Source organism: Phascolarctos cinereus, unplaced genomic scaffold (assembly GCF_003287225.1).
Source record: "Phascolarctos cinereus isolate Bilbo 61053 unplaced genomic scaffold, phaCin_HiC Scaffold_5;HRSCAF=322, whole genome shotgun sequence".
NCBI lineage: Eukaryota > Metazoa > Chordata > Mammalia > Diprotodontia > Phascolarctidae > Phascolarctos > Phascolarctos cinereus.
Window position 1 is genome coordinate 150,423,971 of NW_027555958.1, and position 21,833 is coordinate 150,445,803.

At 39.0% G+C, this 21,833-nt stretch overlaps 1 protein-coding gene across 1 annotated transcript in view; it reads left to right on the forward strand.

Annotated features, from left to right (window-relative positions):
• Positions 1-7,665, forward strand: part of SLC22A16 (solute carrier family 22 member 16) — a 59,436-nt gene extending 51,771 nt beyond the window's left edge. Inside the window, exon 8 of the mRNA XM_021008228.2 lies at positions 7,256-7,665. Within this exon, the coding sequence (XP_020863887.1) occupies positions 7,256-7,468 (213 nt within the window). The 3' untranslated portion in view covers positions 7,469-7,665. The remainder of the gene's footprint in view (positions 1-7,255) is intronic.
• The last annotated feature ends 14,168 nt before the right edge of the window (positions 7,666-21,833 follow it).

The window sequence follows — 21,833 nt, forward strand, 5'->3', positions numbered from 1 at the left end:
TGAAGTTCATAAGAACACAGAAATCGAGAAAATTATCAGAAATTACTACACATAGCTCTGACCTATAAACTAAAAGAATCTAAAAGAAATCAATAATGACTTAGAAAGATATAAAATGCAAATATTAGCAAAAAAAGAAATGGAAAACATTAATGGACATATCTGAGTAGAAATTGGTGTAGTGCTATCCTGTAAAAAAAGACACAGGGTTCGGACAGATTCACATGCAAATTTCACCAAACTCTTAAAGAACAAATAACTCCTATAGTATAAGACCTATACTGTAGTATAGAGACTGCTTTATTATGGAGAGAAAGATGGTAGACTAGCAATTTCCTTTGGCAAGGCAAATATGGTTTTGATCACGAAGCCTGACAAGACAAGGCTAAGAGAGAAAATGATGGACCACTGTGATTAATGAATATTAATGCAAAGATATTAAAATGCCCCAAAATAGAATATAGCAGTACATAAAAAATTAATCAGCATGAGTAAGATGTATTTATAACTGGAATGCAAGGATGGCTTACTAGCAAGGGAAGGATTCATATAAGAAATCTTATCAAAAGAGAAAAATAAGAAGACTATGTAATTTTATAATTAGATACAGAGAAAGCTTTTGATAAAATATAACATGGCGGGGATAGTTAGGAAAGTTGGGATTTGAAGAAAGCCTGGGAAGCCAGGAAGGAGATGGGGATGAGGAGGGACAGCGTTTCGGTAGTGAAAATGCTCTGAAAGGGGTGGTGTCCTGAGGAAGAAACAGCAAGGCCAGTGTCATTGGATAGAATATTTAGTGGAGGGGGAGTAATATGTTAGAAGACTGGAAAAATAGGAGGAGATAAGGTTATGAAAGAGAACTTATTAAGCAGAGGACAGGGTGTCCCAAAATCTCAGTGCAGTTTTAAACTTTGTTGTTTAGTTGTTTCCAACTGTTTGTGACCCCATTTGACATTTTCTTGGCAAAGATACTGGAGTGGTTTGCCATTCCCTTCTCCAGCTCATTTTACAGAAGGGAACTGAGGCAAACAGGGTTAAGTGGCCTACCCAGGGTCACACAGCTGCTAAGTGTCTGAGGCCAGATTTTAATTCAGGTCTTCTTAACTGTAGTTCTGGTGCTCTATCTGCTGCACCATTTAGCTTACCTAAGCTTTAATGAAGCTTAAATATCTAATCCTTGAGGTAAGAGGAAGCCACTGGAGTTTCTTGAATAGAGGAATGGGGTGCCATGGTCAGATCTATGCTTTCACTTTGATAGCTGAATAGAAAACGGACTAGAATGGATAGAGACTCGAGGCAGGGAGGTCAATCAATAGACTATTGCAATAGTTTAGGTATGAGGTGAAGAGGTCCTGGACCATGGTAGTGTCAGAATCAGAGGAGACAAAGTGATGTATAGAAGAGATGTAGAATCAATAGGACTTGGCACCAGATTGGACATGGGGGGAGGAGTGAGAGAGAGAGAGTAAGAAAGATGACACCTAGGTTGTGAGTCTGGGTCACTGGGGGCATGGTGGTACCCTTAACAGTAATGCAGAAGTTTGGGAGAGGGGAGGATTTTATTTTTGCGGGGGTGGGGGAAGGGAGGAAGATAATGAATTTAGTTTTGGATGTGTCAAATTTAAAATGTCCGCTCAACATCCAGTTTAAGATGTCCAGTAAGAAGTTGAAGATGTGAGGCTGGGGTTTAGGGCTATAAAAGAACTGAGCATCATCTGCATATAAATGATCATTGAATCCACCGGAGGTTATGAGCTCACCAAATGAAACAGTATAGAGGGAGAAGAGAAAAGGGTCCAGCACAGGACCTTGGGGGTCACCCCCATGGCTGTTGGTAAAACGACCTGGATAAAAATCCAGCAAAGGAGACTTAGAAGAAACAGTTGGGTAGGTTAGAGGAAAGAGAGCAATACTATGAAAACCAAGCAGGGTTGGGGAACCTGTTATCTCAAGGCCACATGGGCCCTCTAGGTCCTCAAGTGCAGCCTTTGACTGAACCCAAACTTCAAAGGATTTGTTCTGTTCAAAGGGCCACACTTGAGGACCTAGAGGGCCACATGTGGCCTCAAGGCCACAGGTTCCCCAAGAGAGTGTCAAAGAGAAGAGGGTCATTGATGTCATGCCTGTTTTCCTACAGCTTTTCCCACATTTGTCATTTTTCTCTTTTGTCATCTTTGCCTGTCTGATGGATATGAAGCAGATCCTCAAAGTTGCTTTCATTTCTATTTCTCTAATTATTAGTGATTTATAGTGGTAAGTTAGATATAATGAGTTCAGTGAGTGGCAGAGGGCCACGTTTAAATTATGGCAACTTGAGAGGGGAATTCAAGGCCTTTAGCCCTTCATAAGACAGGGACTGGGCTGCCCCAGAGAAGAGGAGTAGGTGTTTGTCCTGGTTTAGGAGGTTTCTATCAGTGCAGCAAGGTCTACCCCAAACTAGAGAGTGGGAAGCAAGGGAAGGCCAGGAAGGGCCATGAAGGTCCATTTCTTCCTGGATATGCATCTACTTCCCCCCTGTTCCTGGGACTTTTCTTTCATTTGAAGCTTTGCCCTCCTAAATCACTGAAACTTTCCCACCAGGAAGAGGAAGCAGAGTGTGCCAGGAAGGATTGAAGGCCCCTCTCACTGCTTAGCTGCTTGTCATTTATCATTAGACTAATCACTGCTGTATTTATTGGAAGGGTCAGTTCTCTGTGCCCTCAACAACGTGACTAAAAAGGCAGGATTGGCAGTCAGAAGACCTGGGTACTAGTCCCTGCTCTGACATTAACTCTTGGTCTATTTCCTTCTCTGCAAAATGAGTTGGCCCAGGCATTCCCTGAGGTCTCTTTCAATTCTAATGGGCTGGGAGTTTCTGAGATTTAGGCTCCATTTGACTCCACCCCAACTCAACTTCTGTTTCGGTAAAGCTTTATTGAACCTTTGAGTTCTTAGCCAAGTCACCTTCTCTCTTGGGGGCCTCATTTCCTCTTCTATAAAAGCAAAGGGTTGAACTAGATAATCCCTCAGGTTCCATGGCTTTAACATGCTACTTCGAGGTTCTGAGGGTGAGAGTTTAGACTGGGCTTCAAACTCTCTTTCAGTCCCTTCCCCAAAGGCATCTACCCTCAGTAATGATAAATGGTAAAAGGATACCATTCTCCTCCCTCCGCCACATACAAACCCAACACACATGCAGTGATCAGGTGTACCAAGCATGAAGCAGCAACTGCCGTTAGCACCTGGTTATCAAGAAAAATTGGTTTCAATAGGAATCTGTCAAATATGGTTTAATTGTCCAGGGCACACCTGGTTGTATCTAGTAGTTTCTTCTCCCCACCCCACTCCACCCCTTCCTGGTGGAACCTGCGGGATCACATGAGAGTGCCTTGCCTTCTGCTTTTCTGTGGCAGGTTTTGCAGTGTTTAACCCAAGTAGGAAAAAAAATCCATGTTTTTAGCTTTGTTGAAGAAGTAACTGAGGCCGCTAGAGGGTTGGACCTGGAGTCAGAAAGACTCATCTTCCTGAGTTCAAATCTGGCCTCAGACCTTTACCAGCTATGTGACCCTGGGCAAGTCACTTAATCCTACTTGCCTCAGTTTCCTCACCTGTAACATGATCTGGAGAAGGAAAGGCAAACCACTTCAGTATCTTTGCCAAGAAAAGCACAAATTAGGGTCATGAAGAATCAGGACATGACTGAAAAACAACTGAACAATAATGGTGGAATGGGTTTTTCTAAGAAGGTAGTGAGCTCTCAATAATTGGAAATAGACTAGTAAAACACGGAATTTCAGAGTTGATCCTGCTTATTTTCAAGCAAGGGAAGGTAGGTGGTACAGTAGATAGAGTGCTGGGTCTGAAGTCAGGAAGACTCATCTTTGAGTTCAAATCTGGCCTCAGACCTTTACTAGCTGTGTGACCCTGGGCAAGTCACTTAACCCTGCTTGCTTCAGTTTCCTCACCTGTAAAATGAAGTGGAGAAGGAAATGGAAAACCTCTCCAGTATCTTTGCCAAGAAAACCCCAAATTAGGGTCACGAAGAGTCAGGACACGACTGAAACAACTGAACAATAAGAAGCATTGAAGGAAAATGTTGGATATTTCAGAGTCTGGTTTTGTCTGGGCCAGCCCTTCAGAAGGATTAGCTGGGCATTTGCTCCGCCTCACTGTTAAGACTTGCCCCAAACTCCTGAAAGGTTTTTCCTGAAAAGCTTTGTGCTGATGGTGCAGGAAATGCAGTGGAATTCTCTGCCTCTTTTTGCTACTATGGAAGGAGGAGAAAACAGCACCTTCTCGGGGAATGGTGCTTTTGACCTGTCCCTTTGTAGAAATTCTCAAAATGATCACTGCTTTATTCACTGAACCCTCTAGCTGCCTAAGTCGCTTCTTCAACAGAGCTAAAAGCACTGATTTTTTTTTCCACTTGGGGCAAACACTGCAAAACCTCACCATAGCAAAGCAGAAGGCAAGGCACTCTTCTGCGATCCTACAGATGCAAAGGGGTGTAGAAACCTCTAGACACGACAAAGCGTGTGCTGCAGAATCCTGCCATTTGGCAGATTCCTATTAAAATCAGTTTTTCTTGATAATCAGGTATTAATGGCAGTTGCTTCTTTACGCTTAGCACATCTGGCATTAGAGAAGCCAGCTCACTGTGTGGGTTGGGTCTGTACGTGGGGGGATATTTCTCAAGTTTCTTAAATTCAAATGGATCCTTAATTAAAAGTTGAAATATCCTGTTAGTTACAGGCTTCATCCCCCCCTCCCCCACCTCAATTGCCTTGTGTTAAAAGCTGTGTGGTTTATAATCAATTATTTTTCAGTACCCACAAGACTAAAAGTTGCAGAGAAGGTCTTGACCTTCATTGTTGGAGTTAGTTTCCTGATGCAAAAGTTCCCTATACCAGTGAAATCACTCGTCCAATCCCTATCCCTCTCTATACATATACACATATGTACATGCACATTTTCCCCCCCTTCCAATCAGATGTCATTCTAAGGTTAGCCAACATTTGGATAAAGTAGGTTTTTTTGGAAGTCAAGATAGGAGGGAATCTCAACTATCTTTCCATTTATGTACATATCTACACATATATTTATAAATAGTGCATATTTTTTTTCAATTACATGTAAAGATAATTTTCAACATTCATTTTTTTTTGGTGAGGCAATCAGGGTTAAGTGACTTGCCCAGGGTCACACAGCTAGTAAGTGTAAAGTGTCTGAGACTGGATATGAATTCAAGTCCTCTTGACGCCATGGCTGGAGCGCTATCCGATGTGCCACCTAGCTGCCCCTTCAACATTCATTTCTGTAAGATTTCCAGTTCCAAATTTTCCTCCCTCCCTACCCCTTTTTCCAAGACAGCAAGCAACCTGAAATAACCTAATACATTTTAAAACAATACCTTTGTGTAATTGAGCGTGCTTTCTTTGGCCAGTTAATGTAACTCAAGTAACAGGTTTTATGCTTTATTTTGATTTTTTTAAAAAGTGAAATTTGTACAATAATAATGCCAATTTTCTTGTGAAGTTTGTGTGTGGCTGTCATAATGCCCAAGGAGGCAGTAGTTTCTTTTTAAGGGCAGTGAGGATATGTACTTCCATTCTATTGATAGGGAATAGGAAATCACTGATTTGGGATGAGGGGTGGGGGAGGTTGTTTTGAATGACTTCTGGATTCCTCCAAGCTTTGAATCAATGATCTCATAAGTATCTCTAAGTTTTTTATGAAGTCTCCTTATCTGTGAACTATACCCACAACAGGGGTTCTTGGGAAAGAGCATTGGTTCTGGAGTCAGAAGAGCTGGGTCAAACCCTGCACCTAATGCTATCTTAGACAAGTCAATTTAACTGAGCCTCAGTCTCCCCAATTATGCGGGCTGGTCCATATGGCTCCCAGGTCCCATCCATGCTAGGTCAGTTAAACACTGACCCAAAAGAGAGCAGGTTAGGGAGATAGGTTCCATGTTTCCCATGAGAAAAAGTTTCGTGGTAGGGTCTGGCTTATTTTAAATAATACTAAAAATAGAAGGCAGCATGGCTTAGTGGATGTAGAGCTGGTCTTGGAGCTGGAGTAGACCTGGGTTGAAGTCCTGTCTGTGATACACATGCCGGTGAGATACTGGGTAATTCATTTAACTGCTTAGTGCACTTGGCCAGAGATGTCAAATATGCAGCCTGTAACACTGTAACTGGGTATGTTAAAATGTAATTGGGAAATATTTAATGAAATACAAATACAGAACAACAGATAATTTTAATTTGTGGGTTAAGTCAACATGTGCCTTCAGGGATCTGTTTCTGTTTGAATTGCCACCACTACTTTAGGCAACTCTCTACCTCAATAGGCTGATCTGCATTGCTAGAAGGAGCTTCCCTTAAGGAATTCCTTGTACCAACAAAATCACAGGTTCAGTGCTATTCCCTAATAGTAAAGAAGAGCAAACCTTCACTTCCCAGCAAATACAATGCTCCGCACACCATGAGTGCTCAGTGTAGACTGATTGACTGTTTTGCCTATTGCTGAGAGGCATGTCTCACAGTTCAGTTCTATCTTTATCCTTCTAATTTAACTCATCCAGGTCATTAGAAAAAGTTTCATTCTTAGGAATTAAGGAATCCTATCTCCCTCCCTTTTCTAATCAATATGTAATGTTCCTTTCTTCTATTGAATGCATCAGTTATTTTTCAGATTTGAAATCAGGGATATTGGAAGGATGAGAAATGTTAAAGTACTCTATAAATGTGAATTATTAATACATCAAGTCAGATTTCAATTTTCATGTTCAGCTTGAGTTGGAAAGTCAAAATCTACACTGAACATTTGTAGGGAAATGGTTCCACACTGCCCCCTAGTGTGTTGCACAGTGACCCCCAAGAGCTTCCAGATCCTTAGTGTACACCTACCCAGAAATCTGGTGGGTTTGAAGGAAACTTTCTCACAGTTGTAAAAATCATAGCAAAGTAGGACAGCATCTTCATCTCCTTCTGAAATAAATTCTAAAGCTCTTTTCCCCCCTCTTGGAAAGACCTATTTATCCTTTATTTTATCTTTATCTGCGGCCTGGAGGCTACATGCAGCCTTCTAGGTCCTTGGGTGCGGCCTTTTGGCTGAGTCCAAGTTTTAACTGTGAAGTTTGGATTCAGTCAAAGGGCTGCACTTGAGGACCTAGAAGGCCACATGTTCCCCACCCCTGGCACTTGGTAGGTATTTATTAAATGCCTGTCTATTGATTTGTTGATGACCTGTTAATTTATTTTATTTCCTCTAGCTGCTGGTTGGTATTATGGCCTTTCTGACCGGAATGTTAACACTGATGCTGCCTGAAACTCTCGGGAAACCTTTGACCAACACTTGGGAGGAAGCTGAAGAACTAGGAGTGAAGAAAGCCATTTCTTCTGCCGAACTGATTCCCACAATAAATAATATGGACTCAGGGAAAATAGAGATGGTTCCTCAAGGGGCAGCTGGTGCTCACGGATAGGAGTGTTTTACATGTTAGCTATCATCTGAAAAGTCATTAACCACGAATGCCATTTTATTAGAACCTCTTTCCTACACATTTGTATTCACCCTTTTTAATTTTATAAGGAATTTTGGAAGCTATTTTCTATGAATAAATAAATTTTGTAAAAACATTGTTCTGCTTGCTAATAGATTAAACATATGCAAACACTTTCAGTTTGTTTCTTTAATCGATTTATTGCTGATAGGAAGGGGATATATTTTCCCTCTGTGATTTTTTTTCCTCCATTTCTCCTTCTTCTTCACTTTTTGAGCTTCAAGATTTCTTAAATGCTTTCTCAGGTGATAAATTTATCTTGAGGACGGATTTAAAGCAATAATAATAATGTAATAATACTAATTAGCACTTAAATAGCATCTTTAGGTTTGCAAAGTGCTTTACAAATATTATCTCTTTTATCCTCATGACAATCCTCAGAGGTTATCTCCCCCATTTTACAGATGGGGAAGCTGAGGTGGAAAGAGGTTAAATAACTTAGGGTCACATAAGCAGCTCGGTGTTGAAGTGATAGAGTGCAGGCCTGGAGTCAGGAAGACTCATTTTCTTAAGTTCAAATCTGGCCTCAGAAACTTTTTCAACTGTGTGACCTTGGGCAAGTTACTTAACCCTGTTTGCCTCAGCTTCCCCATCTGAAAGAATGAACTGAGAAGGAAATGGTAAACCACCACTCCAGTATCTTCACCAAGAAAACCCCAAATGAAGTCATGGAGAGCAGGACATGACTGAAATAACAACAGTTTTTTCTTAAGGAAATATAAATGCTGATGGCAGAAAAACACCAACAGGGTCACACAGCTCAGTTAAGAATCTGAGGCTGGGAATTGAACTCAGGTCTTCCTGACTCCCCTGCATCACCTATCTGCACAACAACTCTGAGTGGAATAAGTTTGTTTGGCTGTTTTGTTCCCAATCAACAGAGAATCAAATATGACAGGTCCCTTTGTTCTAAGTCCAGTGGGTGTCCTGATCCTCACGCTATGCTTGTGGTTTTCTAGTCCTCTGTGTGCTTTGATTTTTGAATTTGAAAGCCCTATTCTGTGATTTTTATCATATAATTAATGACCGAGTGAACTTGCCAATTCTCCCTTTATCTTCCAGCTGGGTTTGCCCCATGAGTCTCCTTCACATGCCAAGTTCCCTTTGAAGTTGGTGACAATTTAGTGCTTCAAAGATCTCTGTAAGTTTGCACTGCAAAGTCAGAGTTTGAGGTCAGCATGCTGACTGAACTAATGTCAATTTGAATATTTCTAAGAGCTTTTGTTCTTAGCAATTTTCCTGAAGATGTCATTCTTTTTTCATGACATGTTTTTCTTTTTTTTCTTTCATCAATTCTGGCTGGATTTTAAAACTTGCATTACCATCCTAACCCCTTTAATTCCATCCTAACTATCATTGCATTCTAATCCTTTTTGCTAGGATTGATGTGCAGATTTTCTCCCAGGTATATTTATTTGTAGCTGGTGGTAGTTTTCTTGATCATTAGGAACTGATTCTTTTATCTTTAGCTAACTGAATAGAGAGACCAAGCTATTAGTTATATTCTAGGTGAAGGAGAGGGTAAAAAGTTATATGAACCATTTGTTGTCTGGGAAAATCAGGTGTTCATGCTACTGAGAAAAAAATGGTGGCTTTTTAAAACTTCATCAGCACTGACCTGTCTATGCATTAAACAAGGTAGAACTTTCACAGTTTTTTTTTCCCTTCTTAAAATTTATTTATTTTTAGTTTTCAACATTCACTTCCATAAGCTTTTTTTTTGCTTTTTGTTTATTTATTTATTTTTTTGCCTTTAGGCAATTGGGGTTAAATGACTTGCCCGGGGTCACACAGCTAGTAAGTGTCAAGTGTTTGGTGTGAGGCCAGATTTGAACTCAGGTCCTCCTGACTCCAGGGTTGGTGCTCTATCCACTGTACCACCTAACTGCCCCCTATAAGCTTTCGAGTTTTAAATTTTCTCTCCCTTCCTTCCCTCCTCCCTCCCCAAGATGGTGTGCAATCCGACATAGACTCTACATATACATTCATATCAAACATGTTTTCACATTAGTCATGTTGTAAAGAAGAATTAGAACCAATGGGAGGAACCACAAGAAAGAAGAAACAAAACAAAAGAAAACATAAGAAAAAAAGAGCAAATAGTACGCTTCAATCTGCATTCGGACACCATAGTCCTTTTTCTGGATGTGGGCAGTATTTTCCATCATGAGTCTTTTGGAGTTGTCTTAGATCTTTGCGTTGCTGAGTCTATTAAAGTTAGTTATTGCACAATGTTGCTGTTACTGTGTACAATCTTCTACTGGTTCTGCTCACTTTATTCAGTATCAGTTCATATAAGCCTTTCCATGGGAACCTTCATGTTTAGGGACTGCTCTTCCCTAAGCATCCCTGTAATATAGATAGTACAAGTATATTACTATCTCCTTTTTTATGGATAGAAGAACTGAGACAGGTAGATTAAGTGACTTGTCCAGGTTTATACTGCAAGCATTGTTACTAGGGCTCAAGCCAATGCATTCTGGGACCAAGACTAATATTGCTCTTAAATGATTGGCTTTCCTGGGTAAATGCTAAATTCTCCATTTCTCCATTTCATTTAACTTTAAAAGATTAGTTTCTCCTACCATGAATGCAAATGAAAAAGGTAAGGTTTCCTTTTGCTGTTCTCCTATTTCTACTTTTTTTAAAAACTCTTTCATTTTTCCTTCATTATTAGTCTATTTTTGATTTTCACTGTTCTATGTCCTTTGTCAGTCTACTACCCTGACAAGAAACATCTCATTATTGGTCACCTTCCATCATCTCATTGACTTCCTTTTCACCTGAAGCAGTAGGCTGGGAAAAGGACAACTGACAAACCGTCTGCTCTTCAGTGGAGATCTGCCATCATTTTTCGGTGATCTGGTTCAATTGGACACTCTTAAGGCTACAATGATATAATCCTACATGCCCTGAGAGTGTCCTGACCAGATAGGGAGTTACTCAGGTGACATGGGCCTGGTCTCAAAGTCATAGCAAAGCTATAATGGTCAAGGGCAGTTAAGAGTGAGGTGGGGCTTGTTAGCTGCGACATTTTGTTCATGATGTGATCAACATGATCACCTATTCTTTACTGGACACTTTGATACTAAATTCATTGGGTAGAAACAAGAAGAGATGGTATAGTGAATAGACTGCTGATGTACATGGAATCAGAAGGACCTGGGTGTAAGTCCCAACTCTTGACATTTTCAAACTGAAAGACCCAAGGAAAGTCACTTTACATTGACAGGCCTCAGGCAACATTCTGAAACAGTAAGTTGTAGGGGTCAGCTAGGTGGCATAGTGGATAGAGTAACAGCCCTGGAGTCAGGAGGACCTGAGTTTAAATCTGGCATCAGACACATGATACTAGCTGTGTGACCCTGGACAAATCACTTAACCCCAATTGCCTCACCAAAAAAAAAAAGTTGTACATGAGTTGAGATCTTCCTAGGCGGGGGTCCCATGAACACATCACAAAAAAATTATGTGTAGCTATTCTCTTAACTGTTTCAAACTTAAAATACATGTGTGTGTGTGTGTACACACACACACACACACACATGTATATATATAAGACATACACATAAACATAATACATATGTGCATATACATATATACACACATATTTCCGTTTGGAGGTCCAGACCTGTGATTTCACCAGTGCAGGAAATTCATTTAGAAACTTCTTTTGCTAATACAGATCATCTTATCTGTAACTTAGTCTCACAAAGTTGCCTAAGTCACAAGAGTTTAAGTGACTTACGTGAGTAAGTGACTTACATGGTCATAAATCTGGTTATGTGTCAGGGGTATGGGTTGAACCAAGGTCTTTCTGATTTTAAGACCAGCCCTCTATACACAATGCCATGCTGCTTTTCTCTCGATATTATATTTCAGGTTCAGAAAATCCTTATGTTTATGTGAACCTGTCATTTTTAAAATAAAAGACTTGAGAAATGGAAATGTTGAGCTATTTTTAAAAATGTACACATACATACAGACATTTATATATACACATACACATACATATATATTATATACACAAGGGCAGCTAGGTGGTGCAGTGGATAAAGTGCCAGGCCTGAAGTCAGGAAGATTCATCTTCCTGGATTCAAATCTGGCCTCAGACACTTACTAGTTGTGTGACCCTGGGGAAGTCACTTAGCCCTGTTTGCCTCAGTTTCCTTATCTGTAAAATGAGCTGGAGAAGGAAATGGCAAACCACTCTAGTATTTTTACTGAGAAAACCCCAAATGGGGTCATGAAGAGTCAGACGTGACTGAAATTACTAAATAACAACAAATACATATACATGTATAAACTTCATCCTTTCTTAGTATTGTGATTTCCTTGGTGTGGATACTCCTTCAGTTGACGCAGATTGCAATCCCCCTATGCCTTAGGTGACAGTCTTGAATAGTGCTGTAGCTGAAAAAATGCACCATCCTCCTGACAACTTGCTGAGTTCCCTTGAATTTAGTGAGGTTGGTCAACAATAGGCATACAGTCCATCACTGAACACTGCCAGGACTTGCCTGGCATCAGAATGGGACTTTAGTGAAGGGATTATGTGTTGTATACCCACATACTTGTCTATTTTATTTTATTCATTTATTTTTGTGAGACAATCAGGGTTAAGTGACCTGCCCAGGGTCACACAGCTAGTAAGTATCAAGTGCCTGAGGCTAGATTTGAACTCAGGTCCTCCTGACTCCAGAGCCTGTGCTTTATCCATTGTGCCACCTACCTGCCTCACACGTGTGTTTCATATGAAGCAAAAAAGTAAAAAGCAATTTTTTCAATAGCAGCCATTCTTAACTTGGGTTATATGTGTATGTGAACTTTTCTTTTTAACTTGATAACTGTTTCAAAGGAATTAGCTTCCTTCATAACCCTTTGCTTTTTATTTTATGCATTTAAAAACATTATTCTGAGGTGTTCATAGGCTTCACTAGACCGCCAAAGGGTGAATAACACAAAAAAATTTAGGGACTTCATCTTTAGAAACCCTAGAATCTTAGAGTTGAAAAAGGACCTTGGAGGTTATCTTTTCCTTTTCCTTTTTAAATAGAATTTGATTTTTTTCTAATTACATGTAAAGACAATTTTTAATGTTCATGTTTTAAAAATTTTGAGTTCCAAATTTTGTCCCTCTCCTTCCCCCTGCCCCAAGACAGTGAGCAATTTTACATGGGTCATATGTTGTGAAAGAAGAAACAAACCAAAAGGGAAAAAAAAGGAAAAAATGAAGAAAGTGAAAATAGTGTGTTTCCATCTGCATTCAGACTCCATCGGTTCTTTCTCTGGATGTGTATAGCATTTTTCATCATGAGTCCCTTGGAATTGTCTTGGATTGTTGTATTACTGAGAAGAGCTAAGTCTATCATACTTGATCATTGTACAGTGTTGCTGTTACTATGTACAATGTTCTCCTGGTTCTGCTCACTTCATTCAGCTTCAGTCTTTCTAGGGTTTTTCTGAAATCCACCTGCTCATCATTTCTTATAGCACAATAGTAATCTATTACATTCATATATCACAACTTGTTCAGCCATTCCCCAATTGATGGGCATCCCCTCAATTTCCGCTTCTTTGCCACCATAAACAGAGCTGCTATAAATATTTTTATACAAGTAGATTCCTTCCCTCTCCCCTCCCCTTTTAAAGTCTCTTTGGGATACAGACCTACTAGTGGTATTGCAGGATCAAAGGTTATGCACAGTTTTATAGCCCTTTGGGCATAGTTCCAAATTACTCTCCAGAATGGTTGGATCAGTTCACAACTCCACTAACAATGCATTAGTGTTCCAATTTTCCCACATCTTCTCCAACATTTATCATTTTCCTGTTTTGTCATGTTAGCTAATTTGATAGGTGTGATGTGGTACCTCAGAGTTGTTTTAATTTGCATTTCTCTAATCCATAGTGATTTAGAGCATTTTTAAATATGATTATAGATAGCTTTAATTTCTTCCTCTGAAAACTTCCTCTTCATGTTCTTTGACCATTTATCAATTGGGAAATGACTTGTATTCTTACAAATTTGACTCGGTTCTTTATATATTTGAGAAATGAGGGGAGGTCATCTTTTTCAACTTTCACTAGAACCATAATCCCCTCAACAACATACTTGGTAATCCAAACTCTGTTTTCAGAACTCTAGTGAGAAGGATTCCACTAAGTCCTGAGGCAGCTCTTTCCACTTGGGTACACTTGTAATTATTAGGGAGCTTTCCTTTATATCAAGTCTTTATTTCTCTCTGCAGCTTAGACTGATTGCTCTTTGTTCTGCCTTCTAGAGCCAAGCAGAAATCTAACCTCTCATCCACTTCAATTACTTCAAAATAGCTAGGGTGTTACGTCTTGGCCAGACGTCCACCCCCAGCTCCTCCAACCAGGCTTTGTAAGATACTCCTTGACTTTCATATTCAGGATCTACTGCAGTTTGTCCTTATTCTTCCTATAACATGACTTCCAGAGCTTCATTGATTTTTTTTTTTAGGAGTGAAATAGAAAATGTTTCTCTAACTTTAAGAATAAGGAACATAAACTATTCAATAACTATAGAAACTCACTCCAAAAGGACAATTGGTTAAGGAACATGGAATGGCAATGAGAGGAGACACAAAGCAACAGAAAAAGAAACAGAGCAAGAGACAGAGGAACCTGAAAACACTGACATGTGTCCATAACAGAAGGACATTAAAAGAGAAAGGCTAAACAGATAGAGATCTTTATGTAAGAAACAACATCACCTTTTGGGATATTGTTCCTACGAGATTTTTAGAATTATTTCATATCTCTACAGATATTAGATAAACAATATCAGCTCTGGATGTTTGTCCTACAGCATGAGTAAAATCAAATTGAAACAAAGTCCAAAAGTTTCTACCTTTATATATTTTGAAGGCAAACCCACAATATCTTGACCTCAGTCAATGTCTAGAAGGGACCTTAAAGATCATCTAGGCCAACTTCCCTCATTTTAGAGCTCAGGAAACTGAGGCCCAGATATTATGATTTGCTCAGTGTCATTCAGATAGTAAATATCAGAGGCAAAATTCTAACCAAGACTCTCTGACTTCACAACCAACATTTTCTCCAATGTATCAGGTATATATTTCCTGGGAACAGTTGTTAACTCTTTCATAAATGTGTTCTTTTTGTTTGTTTGTTTTGTTTTAAACCTACCTCTTTAAAGGGTTCATTGGCAGACTCAAAACTAATGTTGGCATGTTGTTCTTATGGAGTAATTGAATTCTTCTGATCAATTTGATAGTTAACAACTGTAAGATTTAGGCAATGGATGTTAATTTTAAGAGTCCATTATGAACAGAGATTTAAAATTGGCTGACTTTTGGCATTTGAAAAAGTCTTTAACCCAATTTGTTTCCTGATCCAAGTAATTGCAGATCTGCGCAGGGAAGGGTGAATTCAATTAATATGGATATAGCTGGGTCTGGTGGAAAGAATAGCAGGGTCAGGGAATCAGGAGACCTGGGCTCTGTCAAACAGTCTCCCTCCTCTGAGATTATGGGTTTGACCAACAGACATTTCAAAACTGGTGATCTTATCCCTAGATAATCTACTTGCAAAATTATTTCAAAATATCTGCAACATTACTGTCTTCTAATAATAGTCTCCTTGCATCTGGGGTGTGACAAATTTCAATTTCTTGGCTTTCAGTTTTTGCAAAACCTATTCAAACAACAGCCCAGCTGCTGCAAGCTAATTTTGTTTTCTGTCCTTATGAAGTTATTTACCTTTGTAGTGGAGAAGGTCATGCTTTTAGCTATCAGGTTCATGCTCGCATATTCCTAAAAAGCATGACTTAAAGCATTATGTAGGATCATAGATCTTGAGTTGGAAGGAGCCTTAGAAGCCATCTTCTCTGACTTCCTCATTTACAGTTGAGGAAGCTGGGGTTCACAGAAATTGACATTTTTGAGGTCATGGGGTAATACTTTCATTCCTGATTTCCTCCCTACTTCACTGTTTGATTTCTCTCTCCTTCCCAGCTCTCAATTAGAAGCCAGAGCTAGAGGGTAGGCCTGAGAAATTTATTTTGTTCTCTCACACAAACATTAATAATCTAGAATTTCTGATTCATGTTTTTGAATTTTCACTGCTTCTTGATTCCTACCTAATACCTTTGTATTTGTATTTGTATTGTCCCCCTAATACCTTTGTACCTTGCTCTGGGTTTCCTTCTTTCTTATTGGAGGAGTTATTCAGTTGTTTTGATTGTATATGACTCTCCATGACTCCATTTGAGGTTTTCTTGGCAAAGATACTAGAATGGTTTACCATTTCCTTCTCCAACTCAGTTTACAGATGAGGAACTGAGGCAAACAGGGTTAAGTGACTTGCCCAAGGTCACTCATCTAATAACTGTCTGAAGATGGATTTGAGTTCAGGTCTTCCTGACTCTAGTCCTGGCACTCTATTCACTGTACCACCTAACTTCCCTTATTAAATGAGTTAGTAGATATTAAAGATAATTAGTACCTAAAAGAAGCTTTTCACTGACTTTAATCAGAAGCATTGAAAAGGCATTGAAAGAATAATGAAAGGCTACAATAATTAAGTGAAAATAATGCTAAAAGGGATTAAGGATAATGACCAGTGATGAAAAACATTAGGTCCAACAATAAAAATAATTCTCATTTGTATAAAGTCACTTAGATATTGTCCCCATTTTACAGATAAGGAAACTGAGGTTCTGAGAAACTAAATGACCTGTCTAGGGTCTCGCAGTTAGTAAGTCCCTGAAGCAAGATTTTATCCCTGATATCCTAACCCCAGGTTTATTACTGCTTTATACATTAATACCATACTCCCTCCAAAAGCCCCAACTTTCTATGACTTCAAAGTCTGTTTTGCTCTTTTTGTTTTAAAGAATGATTAAATCCAATAGTCACTTATCAATAACTCAAACAAGAAAAATTACATTCACTCTAGTTAGCTTCATAAATAAACACAGAGGCCAGTTCTTACCTTGAGGATAGGGTGTTCCTTGCCTCTTCCTGTTTCCTCATCCAATTAGGGTGAGAAGGGGAGTTTCTTCTTTCCCTCCCTATCCTGAACCCCTTAAAAGGAAGCCGGGGAGGGTAATTTTTCAGCTTCCTACCAGCTAAAATCATTAACACTTACCTGCAAATAAGTTTTATAGCCTTGCCAGATTTTACCAGAAAACTCTTCCCATGGATAATTTACTGGAATAATAGATTTTAAAGCTAGAAGAAGACTCTAGGAAGACCCATTTAATACCAGATGAGGAAACTGAGATCCAGAGAGGTTAAGTTACTTGCTCAAAGTCACCCAGCTTTATGTACAGAAGAGCCAAGATTTGAATTCAAGTCCTCTGACTCAAACACAGTATTTTTTCCTCTGTACCATGTTGCCTCTTCATCATAGTTATTTACTCTGTCTTCATAATTTTTTTTTATTGAGAACTGTTGTTTTTAAATCACAGCCATAAACTTCCAGAGCTAAGATGGCAGGTGGAGTCAGGAAGGAACCCCCTGAAGCCCTCCCAAATTCTTTTCCAAACAACTAGAAAACCACCTCAGAATTGATCTAGGAGCAGGGAAGTAACTTACCATTATGGCTGGAAAGGTCTGTCTTAGTGGGGTAGGAGGGGATTGAGGTCCAAGAGTAGCAGCAGCAGCCAGCCTTACAGTAGAGGACCTGCAGCAAGGCTCCAAGCCTGAGGCAATCTACTAGTGAAGCCCCACCATCCTGCAAGCCAGCAGCCCTCCAGGCTGTTGGAGGGGACGTGGGAAAACTGGGATACTAATGCATTATTGGTGGAGATGTGATCTGATCCAACCTTTCTGGAGAGCAGTATGGAAAGGGCTATACAACTGTTCATACCCTTGGATTCAGTAATAGTACTGCTAGGTCTATATCCCAAAGACATCCAAAAAAAGGAAATGGACCTACATGTGCAAATATATTTGCAGCAGCCTTTTTTTATGGTGGCTAAGAATTAGAAATCAAAGGGATGCCCATCAATTGGGGAATGGCTAAACAAGGTGTGGTATATGCTTGTAATGGAATATTATTGTGCTATAAGAAATAACAAGCAGGATTATTTCAGAAAAACCTGGTGAAGTGAACAAAACCAGGAGAACATTGTACACAGTAACAGCAATATTGTTCAATGAAAGACTGTGAATGACTTAGGTATTGTCAGCAATACAATGATCCAAGGCAATCCCAAAGGACTAATAATGAAGCATGCTATTCACCTCCAGAGAAAGAACTGATGTTGATTGAATACAGAGTGAAGCATGCTCTTTTTCACTTTTTCATTTTGTTCTTTAATCTAAGTCTTCTTGTACAAAATGACTAATAATTGCACATGAATAGCCTATATCTTATTGCTTATTGTCTCAGGCAGGGAGGGACGGAAGGATAGAATTTGGAACTTAAAACGTTAAATAAAAATGTTTAAAAAACTTTTTAAAAGATTATCACAAACAAAATAAATAAATAAATCACAATTATTTCTGGAAATACCTGACCTATCTCTCCCCTTCCTCCTTTATGCTGTAAATTGTCAAGAAATTTGTTTGACTCATCTCAGTTATACTTCATGATGTCAGAGTAGATGTTCTCAGGTGAGTTTTTCTTCATAACTGAGGACAGAAATGGAGATGACTTGATATGACCAAGTACATTTTGGGGAAAAGAATCCCAAATAGATTTATGTGATGAACTCTGAGCTCCTACTTATAATCGAGGAAAAGGATCTGGGAGTCATTGTAGATTGTCTTCTGAAAACACTGGCCAAATACGCTGCTGTGGACAAAACATGGGTCAAGAAAAATCTTGGCATTTTTGTTTTCAATAAGAGAATTAGAGGCAAAGCATGATTGCAGTCTTGTCTAACTCTATGGTGCTTCCTTACAGAGAATCCTACACACAATTCTGGTCCTTGCACTTCAAGATGGGTAGATTAAAAGCAGAGAAGGTTGGGAGAGGGGTACCCGAAATGACTAAGAGATTCTGACTCAAGTGCTTTTAATTGTTAATTTCTGTTTTCACCCTTGCTCTCTTGTGATGCTGAAATATGATCAAAGAACCAGACAGGGACATACATGCACACTCCCTAGGCATCTACTCCCAAGCTCAAAGATCACCAGGCGCCTTAGTAGTAATCAAATTCACCTTTCCCCTCATTTTTCATGAGCGTGCTGTGTCTCACAGAGGTTAAATGACTTGCCTGGGTTTACACATGCAGAAAGTGTCTGAGGTAGGATTCAAACCCAGGCTTTCCTGATTCCAAGTCCCAGTGCTCAAGCCATGATACCATTTTCCTCATAAATAATGGTCCAAAGGAAAGGTGGAAGGTGCTTTGTTTATTTGAATGTGATTGTATGGAATAGTACTATACTGTAAGAAATGATGAGTAAGTTGCTTTTAGAAAAACATGGAAAGATTTGCATGAAATAATGGAGTGAAATGTGCAGAACCAAGAGAACATTGTATAGAGTAACAGCAATATTGTTTGGATAATAATTGTGAATGACTAAGTTATTCTGAGTATTATAAATAATCAAATCAACTACAAAGGATCTATAAAGGAAGATGTTATCCACCTCCAGAGAACTGATAAATAGACGTATGGTTTTATACATACACACATATATACATATACACATACATACACAGAGATATATCTCTATCTCTATATCTATCTATCTATCTAGCTGGCCTTTTCTAGTGTGGGGTTGGGAGGGAGGAAGGGAGACAGCTTGGAACTTAAAATGTAACAAAAAATTTAATTTAATTTTTAAAAAAGTAATTGTAGCTAGAATAATATAATATGAATGTACATAAGACTGGAAAGTCTGAGGATTAGTACTACTCAGCTAGTCAATTATCTGTAGGAACATATCCCCTCTCTTGGTGTGTCCTGCACCCAAGATAATATGCTTCCACACTAGGATAGGCAGCCGTACCATTCCTGAACCTTTATATTTGGGGCTTTGGGATCTGATCAACCCCAGGAATTCCAGATTTTACTGTAATTGCAGGAGGAGGCAGGGGAGAAGTGGTAGACCAAAATTATTGACATCTTTCATATGAAAGTCATTAAATCTAATTCTATAAAACAATGAGCAATATAGAGAAAATAAACATTGGTTTGTTTCAAATCCTGGATCATATGCCCCCAAACATTAACTCTTGCACCCTTGAAAACCCAACAAAGAGGAATTTAGGTCAAATAAGAACAAGCATAGCTTCATACTGTGAGTTGTAAAATTTTAGAACTCATTAATCCAAGAGCTGGTAGAGGCTGAATATATGAATAGATTTTTAAAGGCTTCGATAAATTTGTGGATGACAGATCCATAATAGCCATTAAGTGAAACCAAGAGTTTTTTGGGAGAGAAATATGTCTAATCTTTCAGGTCGATATCAAGGAGGTTAGAAACATACTTTCCCTCAAAGGGCCCATTGCTGACACTGTCAAAGACAGGGCCTTTTTGGGCATTGCTCTGACCCAATGTGGTTATGCTTTTGTATTTTAACTTATAAAGTTTTAACTTTATCTGTTTTTTAGTTACAAATACTATCATGTTTTGATAAATCAGTTGCAACAGGATTGTGAACTCTTTGAGAATATTCCACCAGTGGCCAAAGTCTGTCATTTCCTCCCTTGAAATATCTTCTGTATTCGTCCTTTTTTCTTTCATTCCTATTGCCACACCATGAATTCTATCCTTTATCATACCAAGCCTTGAGCCTCCCAAATGATTTCTCCACTTTAGTCTTTCTTCTTTTTGGTCAATTTACCAGGAACCATATTATACAAAACATGTTTCCTTCCTGCTCAACCCTTTACACACTGGCCCCAACTGATGTTTTTCCGACCTACTTCTTATTATTACTTAAAATCCTCTTCTCCTCCCTCCCTAGCCAGTTTCACTGTTTCCCAAACATTGCTTATTTGAGGAATTGCTTGCCTATGAGCCTTAGCTCAGTTGTCCAATTTCCCATTCCCATTTAAAAAAATGAATTCAACAAATACTTAGTAAGTTTCTATTATGGGTGAGACACTTGGTACTGGGAATATTTAGATGAAAAATGACATTGTCTCTGCCCTCAAAAAGCTTATATTCTTTTGTACCTGGTAGCTACAACAAATATGCAAGTAATAAATATGAAATATATATATATATATATATATATATATAATCAACCAAAGTCTACTGGATAGAGTATTGTACATGGAATCAAGATTTGGGTTTGAATCCTCCCTCAAACTTACTAGCTATGTGACCCTCAGCAGGTCACTTAACTTTTTGAATAAGTTATTTTATTTTTTTTGTGTGAGGCAATTGGGGTTAAGTGACTTGCCCAGAATTACACAGCTAGTGAGTGTTACGAGTTTGACATTTGATTTGAACTCAGGTCTTCCTGACTCCAGGGCTGGTGCTCTATCCACTGTACCACCTACCTGTCCTGTTGAATAAGTTTTCTTATCTGTAAAATGGGGATAATAATAGCACCTACTTCCCAGAATTATTATTAGGATTTAATGAGATCATATGTATAGAGACCTCCTTGCAAACTTTAAAGTTCTATGTAAAAGTGAGCTTTTAATAGGTTACCTCAAGAGAAAAGCAACTAATCAACAAATAATTATTAAATACTTACTCTGTGCCAAGTGCTGTGCTAAGGACTGAGGAGAGAAAAAAGGGCAAAAAATGGCCTCTGATTTCAAGGAGTTCATAGTCTAATGAAGGAGAAATAAAAACACGTACACAGGATAAACTGGAGACAGTCAACAGAGGGAAGACATTAGCATTGGGGGGATCAGGACAGGCTTCTCACAGAAGTTGGGTTTTAACTGAGATTTCCTGGAAGGTAGGAAAGCCAGGAGGCAGAGGAGAGAGAGAATTCCAGGCACAGGAGACAGCAAACGGAAATGCTCAGAGTCACTGCTTCACAGAGTGTGTTGGAGGGGTAGTAAGATGTGAGAAAATGGAAATGTAGGAGCAGGGGCAGGTTATGAAGGAATTTGAATGCAATGCAGAGGATTTTTATTTGATCCTGGAGGTAATGACAAGCCACTGGAATTTATTGAATAGTGGAGTCTCATGGCCAGACTTATTTTAGAAATCAAGATGTGGTTTTGAATCCCACCTCAAACTTATTATCTGTATGACCTTGAAGGGGTCATTTAACCTCTCTGGATCTCAGTTTCCTCATTTGTAAAATGAGGGGTTTGGACTAGATGACCTCTGAACTCCTTCTAGCTCTAAATCTAGACCTTGTGATGATCCAT